The 17,547-nt window shown below is 38.6% G+C and overlaps 1 protein-coding gene across 3 annotated transcripts in view; it reads right to left on the bottom strand.

Annotated features, from left to right (window-relative positions):
- Positions 1-16,942, bottom strand: part of LOC136676753 (ATP-binding cassette sub-family C member 12-like) — a 29,619-nt gene extending 12,677 nt beyond the window's left edge. The window contains exons 1-14 of one of the 3 annotated variants that reach the window (XM_066653957.1): positions 16,853-16,942; positions 16,556-16,628; positions 10,541-10,710; positions 10,071-10,217; positions 8,830-8,977; positions 8,147-8,383; positions 7,751-7,924; positions 6,913-7,060; positions 5,069-5,217; positions 4,322-4,429; positions 2,976-3,224; positions 1,775-1,846; positions 1,185-1,309; positions 456-528 (exon numbers count right to left, since the gene is read on the bottom strand). In XM_066653957.1, the coding sequence (XP_066510054.1) occupies positions 456-528; positions 1,185-1,309; positions 1,775-1,846; positions 2,976-3,224; positions 4,322-4,429; positions 5,069-5,217; positions 6,913-7,060; positions 7,751-7,924; positions 8,147-8,383; positions 8,830-8,977; positions 10,071-10,217; positions 10,541-10,710; positions 16,556-16,628; positions 16,853-16,881 (1,902 nt within the window). In that variant the 5' untranslated portion in view covers positions 16,882-16,942. Of the gene's footprint in view, positions 1-455; positions 529-1,184; positions 1,310-1,774; positions 1,847-2,975; positions 3,225-4,321; positions 4,430-5,068; positions 5,218-6,912; positions 7,061-7,750; positions 7,925-8,146; positions 8,384-8,829; positions 8,978-10,070; positions 10,218-10,540; positions 10,711-16,555; positions 16,629-16,718; positions 16,775-16,852 lie in introns of those variants that run through there. The other 2 variants (XM_066653958.1, XM_066653959.1) reach the window with 2 other exon arrangements.
- Positions 16,943-17,547: the final 605 nt, after the last annotated feature.

Raw genomic sequence — 17,547 nt, 5'->3', positions numbered from 1 at the left:
CACCAGCAGTGTAGCAAACCAACAATGGAGGAGAGGCTTGGGCTGTCTCTGAAATTGCTAAATACTTCAAACATCCAAACAAACTTCACTGATTAGGGGGGGAGAAGAGAGAGAGAAAAAAAAAACAACACTTAAACAAGGCACTAGTTCGACAGAGAGACGTGAAACCTATACCAGAATATAATCTATAATAATACTACGAGATACATGTATCAATGTGCACATGCTTGCCATTCTGGCACAGATTCATTCACATAATATTATATATATTATAAAGTTATTGTATTTTATTTAGTCACAGACACCAATTTCACACTGATGCCAAAATATTTGTGCATCAGGCCTAAAATTAAAACAGTCATAGTTAAATCTGAAGTTATGACAACAATGAGGATTTTACATAACTACTAAGAAAGATTCAGCAAAATAATATAAAAATAATACAAAAGACAAACCTCTGTCTGGTCACCGTATGGCAGAATAGCCAGATCTGGAGTTAGGCTACAGGCGTGGATAACAGTGTCATACCTAAACACAACAGTACACATACATGTAGAAACTATCTGACAGTGCAACAGATCAGTAAAACCTTACCCTTGACACCTAGACAGCAATCAGTATTTAACCAAGAGGAAGGACCAAAGGCTGTGAATAATTAACTGTACTATAAAATGCCAGAAGATAAAATATTACTGATACACTTCATAGTCTTGTCCACATCGTGCCAAAACAGTATCCTCCTCCTTGGCATTTATCATGTGATTATCAGGCTGTTGGCAGTTCAGTCTTTGAGATTCCTGCCAATTTGAATACATTGTGGTGATGGGGATTGTTGATAAAGTGCAATTGTGTGCACCATGTAGAAAAACATAGTGCCATTCAGAATCATTCTGAGTAAATAAATCTGATGAGAGCAAGCAAATTGAAATTGTAAAAAAAAAAATTTACTATAATAGCTTTAAGGGAAAAGAAAAAAGTTGAAGCCTGAATTAATCAAGTCCAAATATTAAATCTGTATACTTTATTTAAATGTATTTGTTTAAAATAAATAAATAAATAATACACTGATATAATTGAAACTGAAATGGGTGCAGTATCCCACATAGGACTGGTGTATGTCTAAATGTGCATTAATATTTGTTTGATCAAGCATTTAAAACATATACTATATTTGTGTGTAGTACCTCTTTTGGTCAAAGGATTCACCCATTAGAATATTATCACGTACAGTTCCATGAAAGATCCAAGCTTGTTGGGAAACGTATGCAAATGTACCATTTGCAGACACTGACCCACTCTGAAGTTGCATCTAACAAAAATAAATAAATAAATAAACAGCCATTGCAAACACAGTAAACCGCTGGTATATACACTTTAAATTTAAGTTTCATGACATTCTGAAGTGATTAAATTGAATTTAAAACCAAATCATGGATGCAGCACTACTTTAAATATATATATATATCACATTGAATTTACTTAATATTTATGTCAAATTTTTGCAAGAAACTACATCTACATCCAGAGATAAAAGGTTAAGTAACATGTACTCATATATAAAAAAAAGTATATATCTGGATGTAGATGATTTAATTTCATACAACATTTTGACAAATAACTTCATTGTGTATTTTTTTTTCAATGTAATATCCTTTGAATTAATAGTAAGAAATGTAAACAAAGCTGTGGCAAAATTTGCAAAAAAAAAAAACAATATCATACATTGTGTATCTACAGTGCTGTGAAAATGAGAGATGTAGTAATAGAAATGTACCTGCTCAAGTATGCTTGAAACTAATGAAGTTTTTCCACTTCCAACATTCCCACAAACACCAAGCAGATTTCCCTGGATGGGGGGGGGGATTAAAAAAAATCTTCATGTTAGCTTTATAAAATGTTAACTTCACATTTGTCAATCGTGTAAAACAATCTAGTGACAGAGCTAAATGGCTAAAACATTGACTTAATTATTGAATATGGTATTAAACAAAAAGAATGATTTTAAACTTTGAGTTTAATTCAAAATATGATTAAAGAGTTTAATGCAAAATTTTATAATTACTAATGATGAAATTGTGAAGCTGGTTCTCAGTGTGCTCTGTGAGGCCTGAGAAAGCTTATCATTAATGCTAAAGAAGTCCATTTAGTTCAGCAGAATTCTGATAAACATTACACATACACTTTATGTAAACAAAGGCTTTTACAAAAACTGAGTCTTACAATCAAAGCATCTGCCAGATCCAAAGGCAGAGGCCTGAGACAATGACAGTTATTAAACGCATTATCATTTTGTCTTATTGACAGACAGGGCAGCCATGAGAGACGACCAGCTCAAACCCAGGTCTGAGACCTGAAGCCTGAGATTGTTATTTACGTTTATTCAGCAACCTAAAAAATATCATATCATTTGTGAATAATGATCAAGGGGTGTGATGAATTTGGGAGGACAGGGAAAAGCCAGGTATTAGTCAAAAGATTGTCAAAGGCTCTGAAAAACAGAAATATAATTAATGAGAAGAAAGGTTTCTTTTGAACCTAATAGTGTCCAGTAAACAATGTTTGAAGAGCTAACTGGAAGCAGAAGTCCTTATATGTACATGGGGAATAAAGTGCCTTTTGGTTGTAGTGGGATCAAGCTTGGCCTATGGAGTGTGTGAAAAAGGAATACTGTATAATATGTAAAATATATATAATATGTCTTCCTAGACCTACCCAGGTTAAATGTGACTATACCTTAAACTGCTTAAATAAAGAATGAAACCGTTCTCTTTTAACCTGAAACCTGTGTCTGTAAAATCTCTTAAAGATGGTTTTTAATTTGACAGATTAAAACCTTGTTTAAGGCATAGGGCCTTTTTGACCCAACACTAGTATGACACACTGAATATTCTCTTTCTGACAGTGACTACATATCTGTACAGTACATATTTTTTTTACATACTGTGTAAAACAGCAAACACATCACTGATACCCACCTTTGGGAGGGTGAAAGTGATGTTCTTGAGAGTTGGTTTAATGTCTGGGGTGTTTTTGCCTTTTTGAGTGACTTCTGCAACTGCCACTTTACCCCCTTTCAAAACACTGGCTTCAGGCTTGTTGGGGTTTTTTTCAGTGGGGATGTCCGGAACACACCAGGCAAATGAAGCATTATTCATAAATACAGCTGCATCCAAGTCTTTGTTTTGAATCAGATAGGGGTCAGGGTTTTTTACTAGAAGTAGTCTCTATAGGAGCAAAAAAAGAGCAGAATGTCAAATGATGAGTTACCTGATTTCCAGTCTTCTTTATATTTAACCGGTTATTTTTATTTTATTTTTTTAAGGTACATGAAGCATAGAACACTTTAATGCCCTGTTTGCCAAATTTTCACCTAGTCATTAATACTCCTTTTTATTAATTGTTAGCTGAAATCCCCCATCACACATTATGCCAAGTACACTGGTAGGTTGAGGACCAGCATGTGCTTCTACTGAGACAGATGATGTCTGCCACTAACCTAATTTCACAGTGCTGATAATTAAACATCACCAGACAGCTCAGTGCCCTGAAAAAGAGTGCTGACAGAACATATCTGTCACATCAACTGACGAAGCTGACATTAACTTGCTTGCACCATGCCATCCCACTCACCCAGACACAAAGCTAACTGTACACTAAGACTCCTGGCCTCGATTAGCTGGAGCTTCACCAGAAAATAAACAAATGGTTTCTTGATTATAGGAAAAAAGCGTATGTATTAGACAATGTTAATTTTAATAATACAGCTTCAGCAATAATTTAAAAAAAAAATAAAAAAAATTTGTCAATATTTCAGGACATGGGCAAACAAAAAAAATGATTAATGATAAATAATATACTGCATTTAATGTATAATTGATTTACATATACATGTTTTTTCATGTTACTGATTTTAGGATTGTATATCCATTTATGAAATATACTCTTTTCCATATCTTTTCCAGTCATTTTACCATTGTCAATTTGTGAAGGGTAGAATATGCTCCAGTGCTATTCATATGCTCCATCCTTATCAGTATTATTATTATTAATAATATTTACTTTTTAAAGATGTTACTCAATTACATATTATGGATATGAACATTATATTTTTTGGAGTTTTTGTTTGTTCAGATTATATTGAATAGTATTAATTTTTTGTACCCTTATATATATTTTTTGTTAGGGCCATTTTGAACGTCTACCTGGATGGAACTTTGTGGGCAGGATATATGAGACTTTTCGTTTAGAGTGAGATTGTCATAGCTGAGATAAAAGCAGAAAATAACATTTGTCAAACCCACATAAGGAACAACATTCAAACCTTTAGTCGAGCTAAGGCCACTTTAGCTTCAGCCATGGATTTTACAGAGAATGGAAGGAGCCCCATAGACATCCGCATTGCGTTAAACACAGCAATGACAGTATATGCCTAGAGATACAGAATGAAGGTCAGATTCTATAGACAGTAACAGCCAAACTGTACAGAAACAGCATCATAACATAAGTATAAGTTTCCTGAAGACATTGCATTTCTGATAAATAAAAGTGTAGTTAAAAAGCCTGGTAAATTTTCATTCAGAACAATCATATTATGCACATATAAAGTTAGGAGTTTTTCTGGGAATCATGTACACTTTCAGAAAAAAACTTTCACTGTGGTGATGCCTTCAAGGATACACCTCTATCTTCAGTTAAGGAACGTAATTGTACTTTATTCTATGAGAATATTATAATGTAAAATTGTGTTGATTTCATATGCCCCATTTCATCTCCAGGATTTTCATTATGTTCTTTTATTTTACATAATGAAAGATTACAAATATTCACCATCCTTCTGGAGAAGAGAATGTAATGTATCTTTATGGAACACAGCTGGACTTTAACACCACTGTTGTACTTTTAAGAGTACACTTACATTTACCATTAGTGACCAATAATGCACCTCTACCTTACCTTTTTTTCTGAGGGTGTAATGTGAATTTTGTATGTTGCATAATACGAGAAGGAGAGAAGTACACCAAAATGGACAGTGCTTTGCATATAAGGGGATTATTTAGCTGATACTCACTGTGGAGGGCTCAAGAGGGAGTCTAACAGCTGTGTGCACGATGAAGGTGAGGATAGTGGCCAGAGTGGGAACTACTGCAATTAGAGAGGAATTTATACTCTGAACATACCCCGCTTTCTCCAACAGAGACTTTTCTTTCTTCCTAATGTCTAGAGAGAAAGGAGAAAGTGTGTGTGAGAGAGAGAAAGACGTGATGCAACCATATAAGAATGCAGAATAATATTTTTATACCAAATACATTTTTCTTATAAAAATCTTATGGAAGATCTATAAAGCCCTGGGGAAAAACACGGATGCTTGACTTTTTTTCTTTTTAGACATATGCAGGGATAGACGATACAATAATGTGAGAGGAGGCAGCTGAGCCATTTACAATTGATGCATTTACAACAAGAGTGAACTATAAACCTGTGGCCAAAATAACCAGAGTGCTTGTAGAATGTGCACTCATCATACAGATCATGAGTTTAAAGTAGCAAGTAGTTTTCTCCACAAGAAACAAAGGCAGAATCCAACAGCAAAAGCACACTATGCTTAATACTCACTCAAACACTCAGCTGTTACTTACTTAAACACTCAGTTGCCTTAAGCCTAAGAATAGATCTGCAATACATTTTATAAATATGATAATTGTGTCACATAATACTCTATCAATAGATGTAGCATTATGATAGTGATTTGTGATAGTTGGCATCATAAAACTGACAATGCATTATGAGTATTGGAAATTTTATTAATGATGCTACATGACTGCAAAAAAATAAAAAATAAAATAAATAAATAAATAAAAACCGACACACTCTTCCTACCTGCAGCCACCAAAATTCCTGTTGAATCGCACACCAACACTAAGGTTGCTGTAGCTGTTTAAGATCTGATCAGCAACCAGCCACCCTTAACAACTACAGTTACTCATTGAGCCCAGCCTATGAGTACCCAAACCAGCCACTGTATCACTAGGACTTCACAGGGGTCATCTGGTAGGCATGTCATCTCATTGGTCTTTCACTGAATTAAGCCCACAACACCTCCAGAAGTCTCAACACTGAAATGCCAGGCATCCCAGACCACCCCCTTCCAAGCCAGTTTTACAGTCCGTCCTTACACTTTATCATCAAAAACCATAAATCCACACTGGCTTCCCTAGTGACTAAGGCTGTACTTAGCCCCACTGGCACCGTTAATGCATGCTCAGTGCCACCAGTTGCATGTGAACTTTACATGCTTCATCACCAACAACCCCCATAGCATCTTTACAGTGCATTTCCCCAAGTAACCTGTGCTCTCCTTATCCACAACCACTGACTAGACCTTTCAGCTGTTTCTGATAACTCCTTCACAGCGCCCTTAGTTTCCAGCCCCTATTGCTGAAATGCACAAGCACGGATGTGGCAGATTTGGCTACAAATCCTCTAAGACCCATTTCCACTGGTCTAACATGTGCTTGCCACCCACATTCCCTCACCTCAGCCACCAAGTCTGTGTACTTCAGCTTTTTCCTTTCGAATGCTTCGTCTACTGCATTCTCAAATGGAACCGTTAACTCTGAAATAATTTGTAATGAAAGTCCCACAATGCTCACTAACAAACTCATCTCTGTTCACTGACATTGCATATTTATAAAATATTTCCCAGAGGGGAAAATTTACACCTTAAATATCCGTTTCACTGAATACTTATTTACCGGATATGTGATTTAGCATATGAAACACTACATGAACATGATAACAGCTAAATTTAAAAACTGAACTTACATTGGAGGAGGGGGGGGCGGGGTCGTTAAATATATGACGAGTCAGAATTTACAATGTTACAGCTCATGTTTACTAAGTGTAAGTCTGTACCTGTGATTTTCTTTTCAAAGCACTCCTCCCATGCATACATTTTAATGAGTTTGATGCAAGTCAAAACTTCATTCATGGTGCGAACACGCTTGTCCGTTACAGAGATAGCCCGTCTCCGCAATATGTTAATCAGCCTGGCAACAAAAAACTGCATACAAAAATAATATTTTATTTTAGATTCTTACAGTTGCATTTGGCAAAAATATTTTCCTAAGGATATGAACGAAAAATGTCAGCATCATCAAAATACACAGATTTTGCATTCCTTGTATGACAGAAACAAGAACTAGCATTATATTAAGAGCTACATCTTCTTATAAGTTTGTATGACAGCACAAGACAAAAATCAAAGTAAAACCAAACTGTGCACATGCTGCTAGATAATGTACAACTGTCACCTCACATTAACATGGCTAAATTATGTTTGTTTTAGTATATAGAAATATAGTTATAGTATATAGGTGAATAACAGACTTCTTTCTAGTCCTACATGCTTTCAAAACCAAAAAAAAAAAAAAAAAAATCTTACAGCATTTTTAAGGGATTTATTAAGTTGAAATCTGAATAAAAAGGTTAAGAACAATTATACATATAGCATACTCTTTAGCAGACTCTCTTATTCAGAGCAATGCAAAATGGTAGGTGAATATAATAAGTCTTACCCAAAAAACCCTTTAAAAAAATAAATAATAAAAAGTGGCATTTATAGTAATTACATGCCCCATATTCTTCCACAAATATCAGTGCAACCTAAATATTTCACTCCACCCATATAAAGCAGAGCACACACAAACAGTTCGTTACATATAGTGATGTGTTAAAGAAATCAATAACTCACCTGTATAGGTATAAAAATAAAGTAGGTCATGACCCCTATGAGTGCTGTGTAGCCCAGAATGTAGCAAGCATAGATTACACACACAATGAGCAGTACAGGAATACACAGAAGAAATGTGCCAAAAAGCACTGCCTCAAACATACGATATCCATCATTTGTCAACATGTTGATCATCTGAGAAACAGAGTTAAACACAGGCAGTGTTAATTGAACAGAGTTTCAATAAAAACTTATAATTCTGAAGGGAAGTGTAATTGTTCATGTTATTTGGTCTCACAAAATATAAACATTCAAAATAACAGTTCAGTTAAAAAGTGAGACAATCTTCCAAATCAACAATTAATCAAACTTCAAACTTCTAAATCAAAAGTTAGAAAATGAAGCAATCATGACTACCTCTCCTACAGTGATACCGCTGAGTGTTCGGAGGGAGATGATTTTATAGAAAGCCATTGTGCTGAAGGCTCCTTTCAGTCGGATGGCTGTGCGCAGGTTCACAGCCCAGAGGAGCGATGCGAAGAAAGCTTTAGAGAACTCAGAGATGAACAGGGCAACGCAGAGTCCCAGGCCATGCAGCAGTGTAGAGGAGTCAGGGTCTTCAGCATAGCGCAGGATCTCATGAACTAAAATAGACTGAAGAACACAATTTATTTGCACAGCTGTTCCTTTGGCAGAGACTCAACTCAAATTTTATGCATCAACTCCAAAGTTTAAACTAGGGTAGATCTCATGCTCCCACACTAACATTACAATGTGATTGCAATGATGAATTCATTATTTGCTACAACTCTCATTCTTCAGAACATAAATACTTGTTCAGAATAAAATTCACAAAAAACAGTTCTTATTGACCTAATTAACAAAATTAATTTGAGATCTCCCAAAACAATAAACAGCTTCCCCAAATTGTGTTTCAAAAAATTCTATATTCTGGCAGCATTTTTATGTTTGTAAACCTGTCTTTCCCTATTCTGAGAAGTCTATTACAATTTTGTGCCACTAGCTCAACTTATGCCTGGTTTTACAAAGTATCTCTCTGGGACAGCGTGAACGGCAATGAGAGAAAGAAAAGTATGTACCGGCCCAATGAACACTGCAAATGCGAAGAGAACAGAGATAAAGAACGATACTATGAGCCGTGTTCGTTGAAAACGCATCACTACTGAGGACAATGAGGCTTTTTCAATGCCTTTACGTTCCACCTCCTCTTCCCAGATCCTTTTGAACCTGCAAACACATACACACACAGTTGTACATCTTCCAAACAATAACAAAAAAAAAAATAAATACTGAAAAGTTTTCAATTCTCTAAAATGTATCCCACCCTTAGGTTCATGTGAGCTCGCTCTTCAGTTCCTCAGGCTATGACTTAACTTACATATTCTGTAACTTTTGCTGAAAAATCTTCACTTCATTAGTTCCTTCTTTCACTCTTTCATTCATACATACATCTGTAACCACTTCATCTTGATCATGCAGTAGGCATGAAGTCTACACAGAATCACTGGACTCGAGGCAAAAAACACTTTGGATATGAAGTCGTAATAGTGTTATTAAATAATAATTATGCCGCCATGGTCTAATGGTTAGAAAAGAGGACTTAGGAGTCTTAGCCCTGGAAAGTGGCTGGTAAGGACCATGACTGGCAGGAAAATAGTGGGTGATAGGAGTGAAGGAACTGCACCATCCTCCTAACTCAATCCATAGTTGAGGTGCCCATAAGCAAGCCAGCTAACCCCCAACTGCTCCTTGGACACCCGCCGCTCTGGGTGTCTCTTCATTGCCCACAGTGCACTAATGTGAGTGTGTGTTCACTGCCATGGATAGGTTATATGTGAAAGACACACTTAGTTGTGCATTGGGCGGCACGGTGGCGCAGCAGGTAGTGTCGCAGTCACACAGCTCCAGGGGCCTGGAGGTTGTGGGTTAGATTCCCGCTCCGGGTGACTGTCTGTGAGGAGTTGGTGTGTTCTCCCCGTGTCCGCGTGGGTTTCCTCCGGGTGCTCCGGTTTCCACAGTCCAAAAACACACGTTGCAGGTGGATTGGCGACTCGAAAGTGTCCGTAGGTGTGAGTGAATGTGTGTGTGTGTCTGTGTTGCCCTGTGAAGGACTGGCGTCCCCTCCAGGGTGTATTCCCGCCTTGCGCCCAATGATTCCAGGTAGGCTCTGGACCCCCCGCGACCCTAAATTGGATAAGCGGTTACAGATAATGGATGGATGGATGGATGGATAGTTGTGCATTGTACAATGACACATAACTGTATACTTATATACATTTATAATAAGCCTACAGTTTAAAGGGTTAATCTTTTGGCATACCTTTCCACATTGGTGTGGGCTCCGTCATGAGGAGACAGGCTGATAGAGCTCATGTCCAGATGATTTCTATAAAGCCTCCACATCATGGGAGTCATCCATGAAAACGAAGTGAAGGAGAAGAACCCTGCATCATCCATAGGGTTTGAGCTGCAGAGGTTCAAAGAAAATCAAACATCTTGAACACACCATTCCAACACACCCATTACTTCACTTCTACATAGAAATAAACCAAAACAGCAGAGACAAATTAGAAAATCACCACCATCTGTCTCCACTTCCAATCATCCCACTGTAAAACGCACCAATCTGGTTTAGAATGGAACGACTAGCTAGATATTAGGGTTGCTTTAAGATGACTTGTGTGGTTTGTGTTGTATTACAAACAACATTAAACTGTCTGAAGAAAGAAAAATCTTTTCTATAATTTTTTTTAACTTATAACAGACAAGAATGGATGATTGGTTTCTCACCCAGAGCTGAAGCGTACTGGTATTAGGGTCTTCAGGCTAACATGATATTTGTTTGAATGTTTTGAAGTGGGCTCTGTATTCCTGTAGTCTGGAACCGGAGGGCCTTCAGGAAATGAATTCATGGTCATGTTTGGCTCTGTTTGCCAAGAATTGCTCTCTGTTCTCCGTGTCTGCAAAAAGAGACAGAAAAGGAAAGTTCATGGGAAAACACAAGGAGAACAAAAGACAAAAGAGTAACAAATGGAAGATAGCATGGGCAATTATATGAATTACAAGAGAGAGAGAGAGAGAAAAGGTAAAGTGCAAAAGTGAAAGATCATATCAGAGAGATAGAGGCAAATATATAATCCAAAAACCATTAAAAAAAAAAAAATCATCAGCTGATTTCATGACACATGATACTTTGACACAAAATTATGCTCCCTTTATTGTGGATCGCATAAGAGACCTTTACATAGTCAGTAAAGCTGGTTGACTCCTGAATAAAACTCATCACAATAGCAATACAATATATAGTCTTGCCCATCTTCAAAGAGCAAGTGAAAGAGTAATAAGTGATCCTGGTTTACTTACGAAGGATACTCCTTTAACATAGTCATTTTCTGAGGAGTGATGTGAAAAACTGTTTGCTTTCATTTTTTCTAAATAAAATGAGAATTTAAGAAAGATCATAAACAAGTAAATAAGAAAACGTTGTCATCCTCAAAGATTTACAATGTTATTTCAAAAACTGCTAGATAAAAAATTACATATCCTTTTACATATGTAAAATATCATTAGTATCTTTTACTAAAGTCAACAGTTCACATATGACACAAAATTATATAACAGTCTATACAAGCCCTGATTTTAAGCATTGTAAAGTGTGAATATAGAAGGATACCTGTGCTCGTCTCTTGCAAGGAAGAGAAGTGAGGAGTCCTGAGATCAGATTAATTCTAAAAACTTCTATTTGATACCAGAAACTTGTTTCACCTTCCTCACGCACAGTGACAGCACAGATTTTTATGAGGTTCAAAGGTTAACTAGAGCAGAGGTCTCAGTTAGGTTTCCCTATGTCATTGTCAATGTCTTTGGCTCCCTTTAATGCTAGTACTGACTGTAACCTAAGCTATAATTTACCCTTTTTGCTTAATTTTTAACTGTTCATAAAAAGAAAAGATAAAAAAAATGTTCTTCACCATGAAGACACGCACTGAGTAACATTGCTGGGAGAAAGTTGAAAGGACTGTTCATAGCATTCACACTGCAACTTGGTTTGGTTGTTCTGCCTTTGCTTTAGTCACTGACCAAAGATAACTTCTTCACCTGCTCTATCTTCACGTGAATCCAAACCTACCTCCCCTACACTCAGCCAAAAACACTTACAACCTCTCACCCAAGCATACAACCTATTTACTGCCCTATAATTCCCTTGTAAACCAGAGATGCTTTGGGTAAAGGGGTAAAAGTTTGTGACCAGGTTGTTATACCAGCCATACTTCAATATAGTGCCTTTAAAATGATAAGGAAATGAGCCTTATCAGCTGGCTCCAACTATCCGAACATGCGGCCAGGTTTTAATGCAGTTATATGGTACTGTCTTATGCCAGCAGTTTTCAAAACTGAAGAATGTTGTATTTTTTCTGCAGACAAGTAACATCATTGGCTAATAAATAAATAAATATATATATATATATATATATATATATAAACATTAGCTTCCTTGAAAGCACAGTATTCTTTAAGCATGTGAAACAATCAAAATCAAATTAAAATCCAAACATGAATTTTGAACATGTTTCTATTGTTCTATATTATTTAATAACTGCTACTAATTACATAATAAGCACAGCAGGGAACATTGATCACTTATGACTGTTACGATGCCCAGGGTGAGTAAAATATATAATCATAATAGCAGAGCTCAAAATTTAATTGGACATGCCACAGAGTTAAACCTGACCACTCAGTCTTGCTACTGTTTGCTAAATCTGCAGCAGACCATGTGATTTTAAAAGTTTAGTGGGAGAACATGATGACTGATTTAGAACTGGAGTATGTAGAAAGCCTTCACAATATTGTTATAAAGATCACTGTGATCTTGGGCGTGAGAAAGTTCTTTTGATTTTATTTGTAAATTAAAAATTATATTAAATCAAATATTTGTTCAGTGCGTCATAACCTCAGTTTGGTGCAGTTTCACATCACTTGCCCCAGGAAAGCTAAGGAAGAATTTAATGTTGAACCATGCAAATATTTGAATATGTTTGGAAAACATCAAAATTCAATTCAGTGAATATTAACCATTCAGAAAAACAGTGGTGTGAACTGATCAGATTACTATAAAAAGAATTATAGCAGAATTCACATATGCAAATTTGCATTATGCCTTGAGGGTTAGATTCCATCATTTTTCTTGTTTTGCTTTGGCTGAGTGCTCCAAATTCAGCCATGGCCTCTGTGGTATATGGAAATATATAGATAAAAGCCCCATAAATGGATATTATGCATTAAAACGTCATTCATTAGTTAATGAATACTTCACACACACCGTAAACACAATGTTTCTTTGACATCCCTGTTAAATATTAACATAGCTGACAGTTTGTAGGGGAAGCAGTAGGTTAGGGGCCATAGCTGACTCTTAGGAAATAATGATTTATTACTGTGACAATAGTGTAAACCGTGTTGAACCACATTCTGATTAGTCATGCTTCAAAACAATGTTTGAATTTGGACTGGACAATAATTTATTATCAATACATCTTAATATAAAATGTTTAAAAACAATGATATGATTTTTAACACATTTTATATACAACCGTCTATACATATTGCTTCATTTTAATAAACAAGTTTTAATCCTCAGACTGGATCACTGGTGTACAGTGACTGTAATAATAAAATTATTATCTGAGTGGTTCATCCTCTAACTCTGAAGAGATCATTCCTATCACCCGACTGTGTCTGAACGATCACTGGATTAGGAACAGCTACCTTGTATCTACACTCATTGTCCATTTTATCAGCTCCACTGAACATACAGGAGCACTTTGTAGTTTTACAATTACAGACTGTAGTCCACCAGTTTTTCTGTATACTTTCTGATCCCAATTTCACCCTGCTTTTCAATGGTCAGGACCCCCACAAAGAAGATATTATTTGGCTGATGGATCAGTCTCAGTGCTGCAGTAACACTGACTTGGTGGTGTGTGTTGTGCTGGTGTGCCAGGGTTGGCTGTTGGCAAATGTAAAACCACACCCCGGACACCCAAGGCTGACACTAATGTGCACAATCACGATATTTAAGACATTGACTACACCACCCCTATATTACAGGAAAGGGGACGTTTTGCTAGGCCACTCAACTGAAAGAGTGTGAGAGCCAGAATATAACACACGTGTATCAATCAAAATGTCAAGTCTCAAATTTTTATTTCAGTTAATTAGAAAAATGCACTAAGGGAAGAAAACTTAATACTGTAGATACTCTTAAAAAAACTGTATGGGGTTTAAGCTGATATATATATATATAAAAACACAAAGTAACATCACAGACCAACAAAGTGTGGCCAAGGAAGTGCCCAACCCACAGAGCCCTTTATTAATTTGCACACTAGTCACATAGGCAATAACACTACCATGCAAAACCAATATCAAACTGAAGTCACCAAAAGCAAGATGACACCACCACAGTAAACCACCCCAAATAGGGCACAACCAGTGCACCTAGGGTGACCCATCCCTTGACCACAAAACAAAGAAAACTAAAAATAACAAGAAGCACCTTCCTGGGTGCAACTACACAAAAAACGGCGTATGATATGTTATCACAATGTGTTGTAGCTAGCGGCCTCAAGGCCCAAACCAGTATTAATAAAACCTTTCAATTTATAAAGGGGGCAGTGCCTCTGGACTGGCAGACTAGGGTGGTGGTTCCCCTTTTTAAAAAGGGGGATCGGAGGGTGTGTTCCTACTATAGGGGGATCACACTCCTCAGCGTCCCCGGTAAGGTCTATGCGGGGGTACTGGAGAAGAGAGTCCGACCGATAGTTGAACCTCGGATCCAGGAGGAACAATGCGGATTCCGCCCCGGTCGTGGAACACAGGACCAGCTCTTTACCCTCGCTAGGATCCTGGAGGGTGCATGGGAGTTTGCTCAACCAGTCTACATGTGTTTTGTGGATCTGGAGAAGGCATTCGACCGTGTCCCTCGGGGTATTCTGTGGGGGGTGCTCAGGGAGTATGGGGTACTGGGCTCTTTGTTACGAGCTATCCAGTCCCTGTACAAACAGAGCAGGAGTCTGGTTCGTATGGCTGGCAGTAAGTCCGACTGGTTTCCAGTCGGAGTTGGACTCCGTCAGGGCTGCCCGTTGTCACCGGTTCTGTTCACAATTTTTATGGACAGAATTTCTCGGCGTAGCCAAGTGGCGGAGGGTGTCCTGTTTGGTGGTCTCAGGAATCCATGTCTGCTTTTTGCAGATAATGTGGTCTTGTTGGCTTCATCGAGCCGGGACCTCCAGCTCTTGCTGGACCAGTTTGCAGCCGAGTGTGAAGCGGTAGGGATGAGGATCAGCACCTCCAAGTCCGAGTCCATGGTACTCAGCCGGAAAAGGGTGGAGTGCTCTCTCCAGGTTGGAAGTGAGATCCTGCCTCAAGTGGAGGAGTTTAAATACCTCGGGGTCTTGTTCACGAGTGAGGGAAAGATGGAGCGTGAGATTGACAGGCGGATCGGTGCAGCGTCAGCAGTAATGCGGGCTCTGTACCGGTCTGTTGTGGTGAAGAGAGAGCTGAGCAAAAAAGCAAAGCTTCCGATTTACCGTTCAATCTACGTCCCAACCCTCACCTATGGTCACGAGCTTTGGGTGGTGACCGAAAGAATGAGATCGCGGGTACCATCGGCTGAAATGAGTTTTCTCCACAGGATGTCTGGACTCTCCCTTAGAGACAGGGTTAGGAGCTCGGACATCCGGGAGAGACTCGGAGTGGAGCCGCTGCTCCTCCACGTCGAGTGGAGCCAGCTGAGGTGGTTTGGGCATCTGGTTCTGATGCCTCCTGGACGCCTTCCTGGAGAGGTGTTCCGGGCATGTCCAACGGGGCGGAGGCCCCAGGGCAGACCAAGAACACGCTGGAGAGACTATATGTCTCGACTGGCCTGGGAACGCCTCGGTATACCCCCGGAGGAGCTAGAGTCGGTGGCTGGGGAGAGGGAGGTCTGGGTTTCTTTGCTCCGACTGCTTCCCCCGCGACCCAGACCCGGATAAGCGGTGGATAATGGATGGATGGAATTTATAAAACGGTAACAAGTGGCTCAGCTAATACAATACAAAGACAGTGGAGAGAAAACAGTGGCCCGCAGTGCTTCTGGCTGCAGCCCCATTCTACAAGAATAATAACCAAATCACAAAAATACAGTTCAGTATAATAAAATACACAATCATAAATATAGCCAACAGCGCCAGTAGGTCACCTTAAGCATATGGCCCACACACACCCATACATACATATATATACACATACATACACACACACACACAATCACACACACACACAAGATACATACATACACACACACACTAATAAGTAAATAAATAAATAAATAAACAATACACCATATACCAATACACCCACACATGTTCATACATGTAAGGCCATATGCCATCATCATGGTATCCCGATATTAAATGACATACCCAAATAAAATAATAATAAGACACTGCTGTTGTCAATATGATTGATATGCCAACGTTCCGTAGTAACAAAATGTATCAGTAGGCGGCAGCCAAGCAACACAAACGCCGTCCAACCTGCCTGATACATAGACACTGACGAACAACAACGGTAGGGAGCACAAGAAACCTAAGGAACATGCGAGCAGCGTCAACCCAGCACCAGTTAGCCGCTGCTAATGTCACTGCACACCAACCTACACAAAAGTGGTCACATTCACCAGCAGCTAAGAAACTCTTCCCGGATAGGCCCCATTTCCAAACAGCTGCACTCAGCGCGAGCAATAATAAACCAGCGACCTACCGTTAATTCAGCTGCCTGGGCTTCAGGCACTTCACTTCTCAAATAATTTGCTCCAGCCACCAGCACACGTACACTAAAAACAAAGATATCTTAAAATATGCTCTGCCAACTCTTGAAATTTCAAAAACCTGCATATTACTAACAATAAGCCCGCATAACTTACCAGACCTAGTTCTCCTAATAGTGGCCGCAACGCACCAGACGATTCCCGCCCTCCCCTAGTTTAAATTTAGTCAAAGTGAACTCACCTGGGTGTGTTCACTTTTATCTTCCCCTGGGGATCAATATGCTCCCTACCTGGTTTCCACCCACTCTACAGTGGGCATGTCCCTATAAGACCTCTACTGGTCTTTAAAGTTGCAAGCTGTGGGTTGTAGCCCAGAAAAGCTGGCAACCCATGCCAGTGGTTAGGCGCTCTTCTCGCAGTACGGCCGACAACATTCAAATCCGCTCCACCTCCCCCGTGCTGCAGTTCTGTACTCAGCCTTGAGCATGCCTACATCGAACTGTGCTTCTGTTCTTTTTCGACCTTGGCAATAGCCATTATACTATTGGATTTATTTTCACCGGGACGGTGAACCTTGAACGAGAGGGTGAATGTGGTATAGAATTGCTGGGTGCCCTCGCACCTGCATTTGGTTAAACCCATGCTCGTCAGGAAGTTGGCAGCGCGAGCCACTGATTGTTGTGGTTTGATGCGTTTTTTTTAACGGATTCTTCAGCAGAGCCATAGATCGATACACGGACCCTGTACAAAAATAATTTCTTTCAAAAACATTTGACATTGAATACAATTAATTTAATGTATTTAATTAATACTTTGATTAAATGAGAATTATAATCATGGTTAAGCCTTAGTTGTTCTTTCAGTAACATGCTAAATAAGTGTTAGTGTCACGGCTGCAAGGAGGACGAGGAGACGGACGTAGACACAAGGAATTTATTAAACATGATGGAAGCAAACTATAAACAAAACAAACACGGGTAGATAC

This window comes from Hoplias malabaricus, chromosome X2 (assembly GCF_029633855.1).
Source record: "Hoplias malabaricus isolate fHopMal1 chromosome X2, fHopMal1.hap1, whole genome shotgun sequence".
NCBI lineage: Eukaryota > Metazoa > Chordata > Actinopteri > Characiformes > Erythrinidae > Hoplias > Hoplias malabaricus.
This window is presented reverse-complemented; position numbering and strand designations above follow the sequence as displayed.